General features: G+C 40.7%; 1 protein-coding gene across 3 annotated transcripts in view; it reads right to left on the reverse strand.

Moving 5' to 3' along the window:
- Positions 1–18,426, reverse strand: part of SLC26A5 (solute carrier family 26 member 5) — an 89,516-nt gene that overhangs the window by 37,056 nt on the left and 34,034 nt on the right. For all 3 annotated transcript variants that reach the window (XM_040343491.1, XM_040343490.1, XM_040343492.1), the window contains exons 5-9: positions 16,758–16,942; positions 12,197–12,361; positions 9,002–9,154; positions 7,764–7,846; positions 7,299–7,446 (exon numbers count right to left, since the gene is read on the reverse strand). In XM_040343491.1, the coding sequence (XP_040199425.1) occupies positions 7,299–7,446; positions 7,764–7,846; positions 9,002–9,154; positions 12,197–12,361; positions 16,758–16,942 (734 nt within the window). The remainder of the gene's footprint in view (positions 1–7,298; positions 7,447–7,763; positions 7,847–9,001; positions 9,155–12,196; positions 12,362–16,757; positions 16,943–18,426) is intronic.

Below are 18,426 nucleotides of genomic sequence, written 5' to 3' on the forward strand. Positions count from 1 at the left end.
CCGCACTCCAATCCAACGCAACTTTAATGTAAAGTATAAAGTTTAATTTATAGCTATGAGTAAACACTGAAGTTGGTGTGAAACAAGTCAGATGTCCTAGGTTTTGTTGCTGTGACTTGTAGTGCCCCTTTCCAGTTTTTTACATTAAAGTTATGTTGGATTGGAGTGCGGCTGTCCTGATCATCTTTTGTTCTTATATTGCTGCAAGTGTCTCTGATCACTAGTTACAGCAGTACAATTTCACCATAATTTTTATTTTTTTTTACATACCGTCACCAGAGCAAAGTACAGTGTCATTGTGGTGACATTGTACTGTTGTGGCAGTGATCACGTACAATCTGGCTGCTCTGATTTCACCGTCAGTGCAGCCAGCTATTGTACGATTACCACCATAGCAGTACAGTGTCACTAGACCAGTGAATCCAGTCACAGTGCCCCCAATCACCACCACGCCAGTTAAATGTAACCATAAGGCCTCATTCACATGTGTGGTGCTCTCTGAAGAGCAATTCATGTTTGGATTGCGCTATGCCTGCCCAAAGTGACAGGGTGTATTATTCCTGCCATGGCATGTGAAGCAAAGCATCGCAGACGCAGTATATGTACACCCCCAGGTCCCTGAATTTATGTCCCTAGAATGCCTGAAGGTGCGCATCCTCATACTCAGGAGTAGCAGAATGTGTTTTGAGGTATAATTTTAAAGTATTCCTATGCTGTGTGTTAGAAAAAAATCTTGACAGCTTAGTGTAAAAAAATAAAAAAAATAATGTGTTTGCTTTCTAAAATTTGGTCACTGTTTGCGCGTTTCTCCCATCCTGGCACGTCAGGGACTCAAGAAATATGATAAGTAGTCTGGAAATCAATATATGATAAGTAGTCTGGATTGGACAAGCAGCGATGCCGTTGTGGCCACAGCACATGCGCTGGTGACTCCACTGGCTGCTGCTCACTGGAACATCTCCTAAACTGTTCACGTTTAGGAGATATCCATTTTACCTACAGGTAAGTATTTAGGGGGCTGGAGGTGGAGCTGCACATGAAAGTTTTTTTTTACCTTTAACACTTCACCTATGCGACAGCACTCAGTTGCTGGCTGAGATAGGAGGCAGTGTGGTGTGCATTTCAGTGCATCACATTGCTCCTTTTTTTGTACTAAATTTTAAGCGTACAAAACGTAAGAAGCACAGCGTTGCTGTACATTGCCATGCGATTCAGTGTCTGCCTTTTAGCCCAGCCCTAGGCTGTGTTGCAGTGTTAATGGGACACATGGGAAATAATTGTTCCTGCAGCGACAGGAGTTTTACCATGCGGTAAAATGTCTGTCACCGAATACAGTATTAATACACCCTAATGAAGTAAGGTTTTACAACCACTTTAAAAAGGATTACATTACAAAAAGGGAGGATATAAAATCAATGATTTAAGAAAAAAAAAAAATATTGAAATTTTAATAAATTTTTAATCCAAAAGAAATGATCTAAAGATAGTTTTCCATTTATGATAGAAGATTTAAGATACATTAATAATGGAGTTTATTCGGCATGAAATGGAGCTTAGTTATGTAGCATGAGGCTGTATATTCTGCAATATTTTTATTTTTGGTAAACTCAATGAATCCAAGCTCTGCAAGCTGAGATGACATGCACTGCATTGATGCACATTCACACAATTTCACAGTAACCATGAGATAAAACAAAGTTCAGGAAAATTCCTTTATCACATTGTTTTGCAAATGTATGTACACTGAAAACTGTAGGATTGAATCGGTCCCTGTTTTACTAACCTGACCGCTTATCCTAAATAGGAAAGCTTTATTTTGTTTTCAAGTATTAAAGATTCTAACTACCAGCAAGAATGAGTCCTTACATTTAAAGAGCACCTGTCATTTAAGATTCCTCATGGCAGAGCCTGTTAGCGGGCATCCACTCACCTGCTGCCGCCACGTCCCTCACCTTGTTGTGTCACTGCTGCATCACCTGCCATTCCCATTAAAGTGAATGGGACTGTTGGTGAGTCAACAACAGGTCAGAGGAAGAGCCGTTGCGGGACAGAGAGGACAGTTGCTCTTTAAAAATGAAATTTTAAATCAAGCCTTTTGACTAGCGATTTAAAAATCGACCCGATTTAAATCAAATCCACCCTGATTACAACCTTGGATCTTGGCCTGAGATTCAGTGAAAGGTTGTTTCCACCAGAGGATTTCAGGACAGCTACTTTGTTTTAAATCAGATCCATAAATGGCACAATGTCAGCATGAAAGGCAATGCATACTTGTAAAAATGTTAAGGGCATACTTATAAAGCAGTGAATTTAACAAAATATTTTCAGAGAGGTAAAGGATTGTATGGAATCCTGTATACCAATAAAGCCCATTCTTATGTACTGCCAGCAAGTGGAGCATTCGCCTTCCAGTCTCTCCTTACCAAGTCTGTAAAAAAAAGCCTTTTACAGTGTTCAATAGCTCAAATTTATTTACACACACAAGTTAATGTGTCAGAGCAGTAACTCATCTCATTGCCCTCCACCACCAAGTCAATTTTAATTAGAGATGGTAGGCCAATTTAATAAAGGAGGAGAATGTTTATTTACTTCAATTTTCCCAATCATGTGCAGATTAAAAATGTAAATAAATTTTTTCGCATAACTGTAAAATTAAAATGAATGTGTCTGAAAGCAGATTACTGCTGTGCCCTCACATTAGATAACCCATAGTGCTCTGGGAATGCTTTGTCATATATTAATTAATAGTCCATTTCTAAAACAAAGATGAAAACCTGACATTACAAAACGTACACACAAAAATAAACTGGATAGTTCCATTTATACATTATACATGCAAAAAAGTTTTGTTAAAAAAAAAAAAAAAAAAAAAAAAGGCGATCTGTTCTCATAGTGCCATCACCCTTGGAGTGAGTTTAATTTAAAGTACTGGGGAAGAGATACAAGGAGAATGTCTTCCTAAACCATATCTGGGGATGCATACACTGAGATATAAGACTAATGACATCTCAGATTCAATCCGTTTTATAAACCTGCTTTGGCTATGTACAAGAACATTATTCTGCTTTTAATTCTGTGAAGGTATTGTATAAAAGTGTAATACTTCATAATAAACTTTATGCGGATTAAAAAAAAAAAAAAAAAAAAAAGAAGATCGATCTGGCAATTTTTATGGCAACCATTTGCTGGATTAGGAAGAAAAACATTAAAGCGGGGGTTCACCCTGTTAAAAAAAAAAAAAAAATGTTTTTTTTTTATTAGACCATTACATTCGGCATCGTAGCGCGAGCTACGGTATGCCGGTCTTACATTTTTTATCCCCGTACTCACTGTGCTATCGATGATTGAAGAATCCGGGGAATGGGCGTTCCTATGGTGAGAGAAGGTGATTGACGGCCGGCCCTGGCACGTCACACTTCTCCGGAAATAGCCGAAATAGGCTTGGCTATTCACGGCGCCTGCGCATAGCCTGTGCGCAGGCGCCGTGAATAGCCGAGACCTACTCCGGCTGTCTTCGGGGAGCGTGACGTGCCAGAGCCGGCCGTCAATCATCCTCCCTCTCCATAGGCACGCCCATTCCCCGCGGGAGTCGGATTCTTCAATCATCGATAGCACAGTGAGTACGGGGATTAAAAATTTAAGACCGGCATACCGTAGCTCGCGCTACGATGCCGAATGTAATGGTCTAATGATGTGAAGGAGGGTGAACCACCGCTTTAAGTAAAAAAAAAAAAAAAAAGTTATAAAGAGACCAAAAACATATGTAGTAACCTTACTGAGGGAGAAGCTGTCACTTTCAGCACAAATAACGTTTCTTCTGATATAACTTAAAGAAGTGGAACTTTACTGATAATACTCAAAAAAATAATGGCAAGGAACATACAGTGAGGGGAAAAAAGTATTTGATCCCCTGCTGAATGTGTACGTTTGCCTACTGACAAAGAAATGATCAGTCTATAAATTAATAGGATTTTAACAGTGGGAGAAAGAACCAAAAATAAATAAAAAGTAAATAAACATTCAGGAAAAAAACACGTCAAAGTTATAAATTGATTTGCATTTTAATGAGTGAAATAAGTATTGACCCCCTTCGCAAAACATGACTGTGATTGCCAACAAGGGTTTTGCCACCAAGTACCAAGGTCAGAGGTTTATTGTAGTTTACCACCATGTTTGCACATATCTCAGGGGGGATTTTGTCCCACTGCACTTTGCAGATCCTCTCCAAGTCATTAAGGTTTCAAGGCTGACATTTGGTAACTTGAACCTTCAGCTCCCTCTTTATATTTTATATGGGGTTAAGCTTTGGAGACTGGCTTGGCCACTTCTTAATGTGCTTCTTCTTGAGCCACTCCTTTGTTGCCTTGGCCGTGTGTTTTGGGTCACTGTCATGCTGAATTACGCATCCACGACCCATTTTCAATGCCATGGCTGAGGGAAGGAGGTTCTCACCCAAGATTTGATGGTACATAGCCCAGTCCAGCATTTCTTTAAAGCAGTGAAGTTGTCCCCCAAAGCATAATGTTTCCACCTCCATGTTTGACAGTGGGGATGGTGTTCTTGGGGTCACAGGCAGGGGCTACTATACACCACTCTTCCACCGCCCCAAAGACGCTGCTTGCAGGACTTTTTCCTACATCCTGCAAGCTTCCTCAAATCAACTTAGCATAACATACAAAGAAGGAATAAAGTGCAATTGCTGTGCAAACGTACAATATATGTATCATGTTATCAAAAAACATACACAAACTATTAAATCGAACATGAGTAATAAACCTAAAATAAACTAAATCGTATATATGCCACTTTAAAGTGCTTCACAATCCGATGCCACTCTAAAAGTGCTCCATTGTTGAAAAGCGTGCTCTTTAGTGCAAAAAAAACAAAACAAAAAGGCCTCTTACCAAAATGGAATGGATCTCCACAGCAAAACTGGACGTGTCTTTAAACATCTCACCACAGCACAAACTGTTCTTTGAGTGAGATCCACTCACCAAAGGAGCATATACGACATGTGAACAGGGAGAAGCCTAACAGCATAAAAACTTGTTTTAAACATTTTAAGATAAAAAGAAACACTTACAATGAGGCACAGAAAAACGAGCAACAAAATCAAGCCGGCTGCGGCGTCACCCATCCTACTACCTCTGCAGGATATATAAAAACGATCTACACATAATGTCGCCATCTAGCAGTTACTATAGGAATACTATAGGAATAATTCCTATTGTTACCGCTAGATGGCGACATTATGTGCAAATCATTTTTTATAGAACCTGGCTGCAGACCATCCAATAATGTATTTTGTTTGCCATTTTTAAATGAAGTTTATCCTTATTGTTACGTACGGATGTTTAGAATTGCATTGAACAGTGCATATTCGTTTACACATGATGTCTCCACAGTGGCACTTTGTATCTTGTAAGTATACTTCAGGTGTAACTTCCTCTTTAACGCTTGTTTGCCGACATTGCATGGCATCCTCCATTCCCAGAAGATGCAATTTTTGGGGGAAAGGAGTTGGCGGAGAGCGTGTGTGAAGTCATTGTGGCTGGTAGAGCAGGTGACACTGTGGCTGGCTTGATTTTACTGCTCGTTTTTCTGTGCCTTATCGTAAGCATTTTTATCTTCAAAACTGATTTACGCTATGAGGCTTTTCATATATGCTCCTTTAATGAGTGGTCCTCACCTAAAGAAAGGTTCATGCTGCTGTGAGATGTGTTTGTGAAGACACGTTTATTGAAAAGTTTTTGCTGTGGAAATTGAATACAGGCGGTGTCGGATCTCTGCAACAGAGATCCATTCAGTTTGGTAAGAGGTAAAGATGCACCATTAATCGTTAAAGAATCGAGATCGTAATTCAACCCCCTTGCAATCTTAAAAATAGCATTTGTTTAATTCAGTGCAGAGCCGTTCTCTACTCACCGACAGCTGTCAAAAAAATAAAAACACAATAGAACAGTAACGTTAGCCCAATTTTTTGTATAAATGTGAATGTTACACAGCGAGAATCGTGATCTTTATTCCAAGCAAAAAAAAATTTAGAGTCTCATTAGCCAGAGTTGTGCTTCAGATTGTGAAGCACTAGGCACTTTATTAAAATGTGATATATACGATGGACTTTATTTCAAGTGTATTAATCATGTTTGATTAATAATGTTTATATTATTTTTTGATCACATGATACATATTTTGCACAGCACATTAGCACTTGCACTTTATTCTTTCTTTGCATGTTATTGCATTGTGCTAAATTGATTTTTTTTTTTTTGCACCATTTATATGATTTAAAGGAACAGTTCACCCATTTTGTATTAGTAATTTTTCTCCTTCACTGATGTGCAATGATGCTGCACTGATGATCAGTGCCCCGACCATCAGTGAAGATGTCCTCTGTGAGAATCGCCGGTTACCGACTCTCTGACAATAACCAGCAGGTCTGTTTACACTGCGATCAGCTGTGATTGGACACAGCTGATCATGTGGTAAAGGGCTGCTGTGATTGGACCTTTACCTCCATCAGTGATCAGCGGTGTTTGAAGGGCACAACGATCAGAGTGCATCCCAGGGGAACGCAGGGGGGCGAGGTTCTGCGAGGACATCAATAGATGCCCTCCCAGAACAAGCCGACCGCACTGCAGTCATCATTTGACAATAGTGCGGTCGGGAAATGATTAAATAGCAAACATTGTTATACGTACCTGTTCTGTGCAATGGTTTTGCACAGCAGCCCAAAGCCTCCTCTTTTGGGGTCTCCCACCAATGCTCCTGGCTCCTACTGCCTTCCGAGTACCCCACAAGCAAGCTAATTGAGAGGGATACTTGTGTAGGCTTGTTTCCGAGCCCCACTGCCTGTGTCTATGGACACAAACAGCAGGGACTTTGCCTCTCCCCCACCCCACTGCTGCCTCATCATAGGATTTGATTGACAGCAGCAGAAGTCAATGGCTCCTGTTGCCATCAATCTGCCCAGTGAGTAAGGAGAGTGTGAAGAACTGCTGCTCATGTGCATAGTGCTGGATCAGGAGCAGATAAGAATAAGGAAGGGAGGGGGTGAGAACCTGGACATAATAGGTCTTTAAAAACTTAATGCAGATAATGCAAGTAGGTAAAACAATCATAAGGCTTTAGAACCAGTTTAATGTCTTCTTACCAAAAACAACATAAAAAAGTAAATATATTTTGGTTGAGAAACACAAAAGCACTGCAGTGATTAGCATTAGATTGTGGACTTTTTATGGGCTTAGTAATGCTTACACTTGTCCAGATATAAAAAAAATGAAGCCCTTTATTCTCACCTGATTGCCACTGACTGCATATCCATGTTTAAGTGCAAATATTTTGGCCATTGATATAGTCATAGAAAATCCAACAATTGCTATTGCCACTGCATCCACAAAAACAGCTGAGAACATACGGATGTCAGGTAATTCTGGGGATCGGAACCTATAAATAATATAATAAAAAGGTGTAATATATTGTAAAGCAACAGAAATACCACCCCAGCTATTTACCTGGCTTCTATAGTGCTGTAGTTGGGTGGAATTGCCAAAGACAAATTCTAGAAATTTGATGAAGCGTTATTTATCAAGGTCTCTTAAGAAATAATGGGGAAAAAAATAAATAAAAATAATAATATCAGGACAGTACATGTGAATAATTTCCCTGTTTGCAAAGTTCTTAGCAAGCAAGTGCATTTTTTGAATAAAATCGGTGGACTAACAAGGAAACCAACAATTATAACTGGGTCTAGGATGTCATACCCTGTAGGAATATTTCCAACCACGTCTACATTATATGACTCTTCAAGCTTCAGTCCAGCTGAAACTCCAGTTGAAATTATTACCTTAAAAAAGAGAACAACAATGTTAATTTGCATTCAAAACACAAGAAAAAGCATCATGGCTGTAGTCTACGTCAAGGCTAAATTACTCAATTTAATAAACAATGTGGTATTCTGTTGTAAACATATTTGTAAATATAGCTAGTTTGATCTGTTCTATGATGTAATGGTTAGTAAACTCAGACTAATGATTACAACTAGGGATGCACCGATATCAATTTTTTAACAGAGTACAGTTCCCCCCCCTTCGCCTAGGAAGAGGATGGGAGGGTGCAGTGCATTAGGCAGAGCTCCGTCTCCCATCCCTGCAGCCTGAACACAGGGAGAGCTCCTGCTCCTCACACAGCACACACTGGAGCTGCAATCCCATTCTCTGCACAGTGTATAGCTGGCTACTGGTTGCAGTTCTGACCTGTGACATTCCATGGTAGGAACAGCAATTAGTTGCAGTAGCTAGCTATATACAGTGCACATCGTAGCTGTAAGGGAATGGGATGGGGAGGAGGAGGAGAACTTAGTGCTGCTGTGCTCAAGATGTGTACTATGGAGGTGAGAGACCGCCGGCAAGCGTCAGGGGTGGTGGAGGGCTTAAAAGGGGCGAGCACACCCCTCCCCAGTACCCCACTAGATCCGGGCGTCATCTTACCACTGCTGTGCTGGAGGAAGGTCGTCTGTGCCGATCCCCACCAGCTGTCCTCTCCATGATCTGTGTTCGGAGCAGTACAGAACCCGCCCACATAGACAGTAGTAACATGCTTTGCCTCGGGGTTCCTTCTTACACCCTGCAAAGTACTAGAGGAGCACTGGAAACTGCAGGAGTGATTGGGGAATTGCAGGAGGGCCCCCCTGGACAGAGCCCAGGTTAACCCATGCATTAAGACAGCCCCGCGCCAGAGGAGACAGCTGGCCGGAGGGAAGGAGGATGCATTCTGCTCCCAAGCGGTCGTCTCTTCGGGTATCGGAGCATTTTCGCGAGTACCGATACTCGTAAAAATGCCTGGTATCGGTGCAACCCTAATGACAACTGTTGGAAAAAGTTGATGAAACAAATCCAGCAAATACACAGTACACAACACACAGACAATTACGTGTCCACAGTGCATATCATGGTAATAAAAGAATAACACTAGTTAGCTATATTAAACATGGTCAACTTACAACAATGATCTCCATAGGAATTGGAACAGGCAACTTCTTTTTAAATCGATCATTAATTTCCTTGGCACCCAGCAGCAATACCACGCATATTAGGCCAACGATTAGTGCAGCAACATTGGTCAGTGCGAGATTAGACAACACACTGACAAAGCTCTGAAAAAGACATAGGAGATTTACATAATTAAATGTTAGGCAAGTCAAAGTCTAGTTTTGCCTACACAGGTTAGGAAAATTTCTCAAACGCAAATCACATTAACTTTTTTCATTTAAATCACAATGGGAAACCGAGCACTCAAAATATACAACGGTCATCTTAAATCCATCCTCTGATCCTGTTCATCCATCAACTCATCCCATGCTAGTTACCGTGTAAAGTAAAAAAAAAAAAAAAAAGAGCTCTGTGTTCGTAAGTGCTGAAGTTTGGAAGTGAAAACCGCCTAATCAATTGGCTGGGAATTATAGCCAAACTATCTAGTAAAGAAGGAGCCGCCAGCTACTTTCAGCCACACAGTGAATAAAACTGCAAACAGTTAAGTTTCACCAATCTAAAAGCCAAGCCTCACATACGTGACCTGCTCAGCATTTAAAGAGACTGCATTCTACATGCATAGATAAAAAGGTAGTTCATAATTAGAACAAATTTTTCCAGAATTCTACAAAATAATGCACCAACTACAGTGCTTGTGTTCTAAAGTTTCTACCAGCCATTTAAATATATTTATACTAACTAGGTAGCAACTAGGGACGAGCTTCAGGTCAACCATAAGACCTCTTTCACATTGGTAGCGCAGGCACGCTAGCAGTAAAGTGACGCTTGTTTAAGCAGCACTGTGCAGACTGGAGTGGGGCACTTTTAGCCCCAAAGAAATGGTCAACAAGGGGTTAAAATCGCCACATCGCTTCAGCAGTGCTGCCCATCGATTTCAATGGCAGGTGTGGTTTAGAAACTTTGTATACACCGCCCCAAAGATGCTGCTTGCAGGGTTTTTTTTTTCCCTGTTCTGCAAGCACCTAATGTGAAAGCAATCAGGCTTTCACACTGGTGAGGCTTGAGAGGCGCTTTACAGGCAATATTTTTTAGCACTAAAACACTTAAAAAGCACCTTCAGTGGAAGGGGTCTTAGATGGGACCTAAATCCAAGCTGTTTATAGGTCAATAAAAAGGGCAAAAGGAATGGCCAAATTTGGCCAGCTGTAGCCGGTAGTCATTTGTTTATAAATACAGACAGTAAATCAGTGGTTCTCAACCTTACTAGTGCCGTGACCCCTTGATAAAATTTCCCTTGCTGTGGGGACCCCCAACAGGAAAATTATTTTCATAGCGTGGGTTGTTGGCACCCAAGACAAGTAATTTGCGCCCCTAAACCTCGGACATTTAGCGTTCCCTGAGTCCCTTCCACTCGTACAGTAAAACCCCTTATGGTACATTTTGGGATGTACCACTCTTTTTGTTCTCCTTTCTTTCCCTTTTATCTCTCTCTATCATCATTTCTTCAACCACCCCCCCCCCCCCATCCCTCTCTCTAGCCGTCTTTCTTGTTCGTTCTCTTATTCTTTGTTCCTATGCCGTAATCAGGAGATAGGGTCTCCCCAGCCCCTGCCACTTCACATTCCTCACCAGTCAGCTGACCTCTAGTCTCTGCCCCCCACCCATGCCGTGAACTGAATGGGCGGCTGCGAAAAGGCTGAGTGGGTGGCCATGGGCTCCAGGGACAGCCCGGCTGGGCTTCCGCAAAAAGGCTGGGGGAGTGGTGCGGGCATCAGGAACAGCCCAGGATTCGGTGACCCCTGGCAAATTGCCATTCGACCCCCGAGGGGGTCCCGACCCCCAGGTTGAGAACCACTGCAGTAAATGGTAGCTGCTAAACGCCCACCAGTTTGTTTCAAGTTATAAACAAGCCAGCAGGCATTTTGGGAGATGGATGCCACCCAGGAACCCTAGCCAGTTTGTTGACATTCAGCAGCCTGCTGGGGAGCTTTTATTTTGCAATGCGAGTACGACAGGAGAGGATGGCCACGGTGTGGGTCATTGAGAAGTCACCCATGGTGATTGGCAATAGATCTATATTGCTGGACAATGAGATAGACTTTGGTTTTACATTTTGGGACTTTTCTTCTTTTAATAAAAGACTTTCTACTGTGTCTGTTTTTTTGTGAACAACAAGGGGTACTGTGCACTCCATTATTTATTCACATCCTGTTCCCAATGCTTAGGGCATGTGGCCTTTTAAGGGTTAGGAAGAAAGAGAAAGAGAAAGATAAATAAATAAAAAAAAAAGGTGCATGCTCGAGGATAAGGGACTTATAAGGATTATTGGGGGAACCCACACAACCAGACCCTATCTAGCATAGGAGTTTAAGGTATCAATATTGAGGAGGTACCCACTTAATTTTTTTTTTGTGCGCAGTGCATGGAGTCTGGTATGTTTTAAAAAAGGGAGGGGACAGACAGACAGATATATATCTCCATCTCATGAAGAAGCTAATACTCTGCAAAATATGTCGGGATTATCACTCATGGTTACCACCCACTATAGATCAGGTCGGTAAATATTCAAGATAAATTGATCCATCACACGATAATGTATTTTAGATGATTTTTCCATTAATTTGTCATTTTGTTTTTTGTGACATTTTTAATAAAATGTAATAAAATATTCTAATTTCATCTTGTATAGAATTTGTTGCCACCTTAAAATTCCCTGCCCCTTTGGGAGCATTTTGTTCAGTATCTTCTCCTATTTTAATGGGGCGCATTGCCTAGAAGATCTATTCTGACCATCTACTCTTGTTCCATAAGAGTAAATTGACGTAAATGCAGATTACAATAATTAGGTCATCCAGTGATGTAGATCTATTGTTTAATCACTATATGTAACCACCTGACAATGTACCAACCTGACAATCCAATCCTCCTGCAAAGTAAAAAACATTTTTGAAGTTTTGAAGCACTGAAAATATACAGAATGGTGGTCCGCTTCACATTTTTGTCTTCCTTTGGACATTGGCATCAGTACGGAGAAACGTATTCTTCTATTTTGTTCTATTGGCACTGAATCAGATTGGATATCTCACAGCTCAGAATCCCACAATCAGGTCGTATTCTTTTTAAACTGAAATATTTCTACAGATTCAACAGGAAGGTAGAGCCAAAAAAACACCAGTGACAACAAAACAGATTATTAAATCACTTACATATATGACTGCCAGAGGTCCGCTGTATCGCTTTGTCTTAATGCCAAATAGATACTTTAACTGAGAAGTAAAGACATGTACTGCAGCTGCTGTGGTGAATCCTCGTACCAAAGGTTCAGTCAGGTAGATGGCAACAAAGCCAAATCGAAGTATACCTAGACACATCTGGTAACAATACACAACATTATATTACAAAAGATCAAACAAAGCTTGTAAATGATATAGTAGATCAGAGCTACATCAATACTTGTACTCGGAGACAGATTTACCATTAGGCACAGTGGGCAGCAGCCTGTTGGAGACAAACAGGCACTCTTTTCTCTGTAATTACTGGCCACACTCTCCCCCACAACATCAGTAAGAATAGTCTCATTATCAAAATATTCTAAAGTCGGCCATACACGGTTCGAATTTCGAAATAATTTTCTTTCGAAAATTGTATCAAAGAATTTTTGTACGAATTTCGCACCGTTCGTGGGCTGCAGCCACAGCCGATTTTCGTGCTGCGATCAAATTTGAGGAATCAATGTTGGAATTTTTTTTTCTTGAAAAACAAAACGATTTTCTAATCAATGATAGGAGAATCGTGCGAGAAATGTAATAGAAAAAAAACGCGCATGTTCAAGAAAATAAAATTCCCGGAGAAAAAAAAAAAAAAAAAACACGAAAATTATTTTCTGTAGCAACATGAAGGCTTAGTCGGCCGAATTTCAAAAATCAACGGTGGCATCATCGGATCACAAAAAACAACAAAACAAAACAACACACCTTTCCGATTTTGAAAAGAAAATTTGTTCGAAATTCGACCGTGTATGGCCTGCTTAAGACAGACAGGTTAGGACCAGGATAGGAAGATTCTCTGTAAAAGAGCTGTCCCAGCAGAGAGGTGTTTAGTTAGGTTGCCAACAGTTGTGTGCAGCAATAGAAATCCTGCCCCATTTGTTCTATTAAACAAAATTGTTAAATTGGATGCAATACTGCAGAAGCAAAACCTGTGGAATAACATTTTTGTTATGTTGGACAAAAAAAAAAAAAAAAAAAAATGGAACACTGTGCATGAAACATCAATCAACTTCCATGTTTAAAGGCCAAAAGGGTTCTTGTTTATAGGTATGGCAGTTTGGTGTTTTCATCTCCAGTGTACTAGAAATGTAATGTTAAAAAAAAGGAACCTGGGAGTTGTGTGTGTGTATTTACTTTGCAAATTGTATTGAAATAGTTTGAATTAAATTAAACATCTATGGAGAAAAAAAAAAAAAGAAAAAAAAAAAAAAGTGCTCAGTTTTTCCTACCCTATGTGCATATTTGCAAACTATGAGAAAATGCATACAAAACATTTATCACACACACACACACACACACACACACACACACACACAAAACCCTCAATTTATAACACTACTATAAAATGTAAAAATACAATAGGTAGAAAAGCTCAAAAGCTGAAGTATAAAACATTTTTCCCCTCTCAAATTTTAGGCAGGCCATAGGATTATGCAATTTTCTTTCCTGCAATCACAGGAATCCCTGCCGTGGAGCCAACGTGTTATCCCAGCAGGGTGGGTGCCAGGAGCAGTCCCTGCCTGGAGGTCACAATGGTTATCGCTAGCGGCTACATCGTACCCGCTCGCAATAATCGCATGCTAGAAATCTGACATACTGGTTGTACCCAAGCCGATCGATCAACTTGGATACAATCAGCTTGCCCATAGATGGCTCCAATCTTGGGTGGTCCATACTGAAGCGGCTGAGATTTAAACCATCTATGGCGGTTTTAGTTAGGTTACTTAGCTGTAACAAAGCATTTCCCAACTAGGTCTACACTGCCTGTAATGTGATCTGTAAAAATCGGGGAGAAAATTCAGCAACTAATCACTTTCCTCCATTCACAGATCATGTTATAGGTAGTGTAATCAGTGAAAGAACTTCTCTCAATGGAGGAGAGGGTAGAAAGAGGTTTGTACCCATCAGATCATCTTTAGTACAGATAAGCCCCGGGATGTTAACCCCCACAGCGCTGGAAGTCCAGGAGCAGGAAGAGGACAAGCAGCCCTGCAGTGAAAATTTCTGTCAGTGTGAGGCAAGGAGAGCCAATAACCGGGAATTTCCTTGTTTACACAGCTGATCACATGGGTAAAGAGCCATGTCATCAGCTTTTTACCGGGATCGGGGGTTGCGCCGTGATTGAGGATCGCGGTGAGACTGATGCAACGTTATAGTACATCATCCCAGAACTAGAGAGAACCCTGCCCGCCATCATTTGTCTATACAGCGGGAGGTGGTTAACTACACCAACAATGAAAAAAAATGTAATCGCATAAAAACTGACACATCCATATATCTCAATGGATGGATGTGTACCTGCGTCTTCCTTTGAAAGTGCAAAAACTCCACAGCTTTCTTTTCTGTGAACAGCAATCACCATAGTCCCTCAAAAGTATTATAAAGTACATTTACGCTTCCACTTTCCCTCATTGGTCACAGTTTTTGATAAATAAAGTGCAAAGTCCAGCAACTATACATAACTGTGCTTTAATGTGAATGTCTCATCAATATCTCTCAAAACGGTCTCTTTATACTCAGTGTTGTGCCCACACACACACACACACACGTGCCAGTGGCAATCCACCTGTATTGGACTGCCACTCGCTTTTTGCCTCAGACCTCAACTGATCTATATTATTTGGGTCTCTTCATCAGCCTCTAAAGAAACGGATATAACGTGTCACAATGAACGCAGGGCATTATAGTACAGCCAACATTTTACGCATCGCTTTACAAGATTAAAGGGGGACAGTACAGTTTCAATACAGCAAAATACAAGCAGGTTAAGAGGGGGCCATACTCATAAGAGCTTACAATCTAATAAGGTGGGACAAGCGGTACAAAAGGTTATAACTGGGGGATGAGCTGATGGCAGAATTAAAAGTTCAGTTAGATGGAGGTGGCATAGGCTCCCCTGAAGAGAGGAGTTTTCAGGGATCGCCTAAAAAGGTAGCCAGAGTAGGGTAGTTTTTGCACTTTTAAAAAAGGAAGACAAGGATACAATTTATTTAATTGCACATTCATTTATTGATATATAGCCATCAGCTTAGGTACTAGAATACAATTACACTTTTACTTATTGTATTTTAAAATGTTAATTTATATAATGGAAGTTTTTTTTTTTTTTTTTTAAAGATACATGAAGATTGTCTGATATTTGTGTTTTATTCTATTTTTTTTTTATTAAAACAAAATACAACTAAATTAAATATGTACATAGGTTTTCTCATAGCATGCACATAGGAGTAGTGAAAACACTGGAGCATGGTATAGATGCATTTGCAATTTTTTTTTTTATAATAAAGCAGCGGCTGCTAGAATTAGAGCACAGAAATAAATTAGCAAAAAATTATCTTGCAAGAGACTATTTAACTGCTTGCCGACCAGCCGCCGCAGTTATACGGCGGCAGGTTGGCTCCCCTGCGCGAGAGCCTGTAGCTATACGTCGGCTCTCACGCAGGCCACTATGGGCGCGTGCGCACCGTCGGAAGCGCGCTCTCCCGACTCCTGTGCGCGATTGCCGCCGGGCACACGCAATCGCTCGTTACAGAGCGAGGACCGGGAGCTGTGTGTGTAAACACACAGCTCCCGGTTCTGTCAGGGAGACAAATGCTGATCTTCTGTTCATACAATGTATGAACAGAAGATCAGTCATTTCCCCTAGTGAGGCCACCCCCCCTACAGTTAGAACACACCCAGGGAACATACTTAACCCCTCCCCCGCCCCCTAGTGTTAACCCCCTTCACTGCCAAAAAAAGTTTTGTTTATACATTTTTGGGGGATATTTATTATAGTAAAAAATATTGAATTTTTTTCAAAATTGTCGCTCTATTTTTGTTTATAGCGCAAAAACTAAAAACCGCAGAGGTGATCAAATACCACCAAAAGAAAGCTCTATTTGTGGGGAAAAAAGGACGCCAATTTTGTTGGGAGCCACGTTGCACGACCGCGCAATTGTCAATTAAAGTGACGCAGTGCCGAATCGCAAAAAAAGTGCTCTGGTCTTTGACCAGCAATATGGTCCGGGGGTTAAGTGGTTAATACATTACATTAGTGGTAAAGAGATAATAGAATATAAACAAAGCTGATGCTCCATGACTTGTATTATGATGAATGTCATATCAAACTCATCAGACCATACAAATTGCATTGTGTTTATTCAGCACTCAGGTATATTAATTCAGTATATGGAGACACTTGTAACTGGTCACCATAATGTAAAATTGAACTTTACAAAATATGAATTAGAGGAGTGTAGGTGGGAAGTTAAGATATTTATACACCCATGCTCATCAGTCTTCCCATTACCAAAACATCTGTAGTGCGTCTTATTAGCAGGAAAAAAAGGGACAGAAAGACGTGTGGTACTACGAGACTATAATGACCCTCCACTAAACTGGCATGCAACGTATGCAATGAGTTAAATTTTCTACATTCAGTGCTGCGTAGCATTGGTCTTTAGATTATATACAATTATCAATGGCAATGTCTATACACTGTAAAATAAACAGGTACCTGAATTAGACCACAAAGTAAAGTAATTGCAACAGCTACTTTCACTCTCATTGCATCCCTTGCTTCAATTTTCTCCAGGTATTCTGTGCTGTTTGTGACATTGGTTTCCACTATATGAAACATCTCATCTGGGGCAATTCTTACTGCAACCCCACCAATCATTAGGCTGATTACTGCAAAGGTACCTGCAAGACAAGACAAAATGGTACAATAATGTACTGATGCCATAATCAATATTATTGGAATTAAAGTAGTGGGAGCCATAATATATTAGTGTCATATTATGGCGCCTTCCCGCCTACTCATATATAAGCATGCATCCGAACAGAAAGCCAACACTGTCCCTTTTTTGATAGTGTACATCCAACAATCCTAATCAGTCCCTTCTCCAAAACTGTCCCTGTTAAAGTGGTTGTTAACCCACCAAGTAAAAAATTACACCAACCTCTGTTTATTAATGCAATATGCCCCGTGTCTGTGCTTTATAAAAATAATGAAGCTACATACCCAATTTAAGAGTGCCGATTGGCACTCGCATGACCTGCCGCCTCTCTCCTCTCTTGGCCTGACAGCTGCAGCGAGCAGGGCTGAGGAATCCCCGCTGAGGTCAGTCAAGAGGGGAGGAGGAGAGAGGAGGCAGGTCACGTGAGCACTGATCAGAGCTCTTAAACAAGGTATATAGCTACATTATTTTTTATAAGGCACAGACACAGGGTAGATTACATTAATAAACAGAGGATGGTGTAAAGAAATAACAATTTAAACAGCAGGAGGAGAAGGTGTGGGCACAGATACAGAGCTGACAGGGAGGGGGGGGGGGAAGAGGACAGAGGAGAGAGCAGATGATGGAGGCATGTAAACTGACCACGGTGTCAGCCCTCAGCAGCCATGATACACCGTGGTCAGTTTACAAAGGGGAGTGCAGAACCAGGCAGGATCAGCAGGGTATTTCAGGTGATAAAGGGGGCCAAATGACACAGCACAAGCACTGTGTGGTATAACATGCTTTAAAAGGAACGGGATTTAAGTTAAACACTTTAAGTTGGACACTGGAATCTGTATGAATTCAATAACAGGCCAAAGAATGTGGTTCTACTTTTAAGCTACAGTCTATAACGTGCATGTTGCTCAATTCTTTTTTTAATCAGTGTAAAGGAATGTTTGTTGTATTTCCTATATTATTTAAAAGCGGATCTTCACTGCATCCGAGCGCCACAAACCAAAAACGCTATTTAATTCAGTTTTAATATTCAAACCAACCCCCCAATCCATCCAGGTCGCCATGCTTTATTTTGCTGAGAAATCACAAAACACCCTAGCATTTCTGGTTGTGGCCATCTTGAGTAAGCGCAAATGATTCATACAATATTTACTTTTTGGAATCCATCTGCCCTTAGCTCATGCATGCACGCAGGAGAGTGCTTAGCCGAGAACCCTCCCCTCCTGTAGACCAAGGCAAGAGAACAGTAGGAAAGGGAAAAGGAAAAAAGGAAGAAATAAAATGTATATTATAATATATATATATATATATATATATATATATATATGTATATATGTGTGTGTGTGTGTGTGTGTATGTGTATGTGTATGTGTGTGTGTATGTGTATGTGTATGTGTATGTGTATGTGTATGTGTATGTGTATGTGTATGTGTATGTGTATGTATATAT

The sequence above is a fragment of the Rana temporaria genome, chromosome 3 (assembly GCF_905171775.1).
Source record: "Rana temporaria chromosome 3, aRanTem1.1, whole genome shotgun sequence".
NCBI lineage: Eukaryota > Metazoa > Chordata > Amphibia > Anura > Ranidae > Rana > Rana temporaria.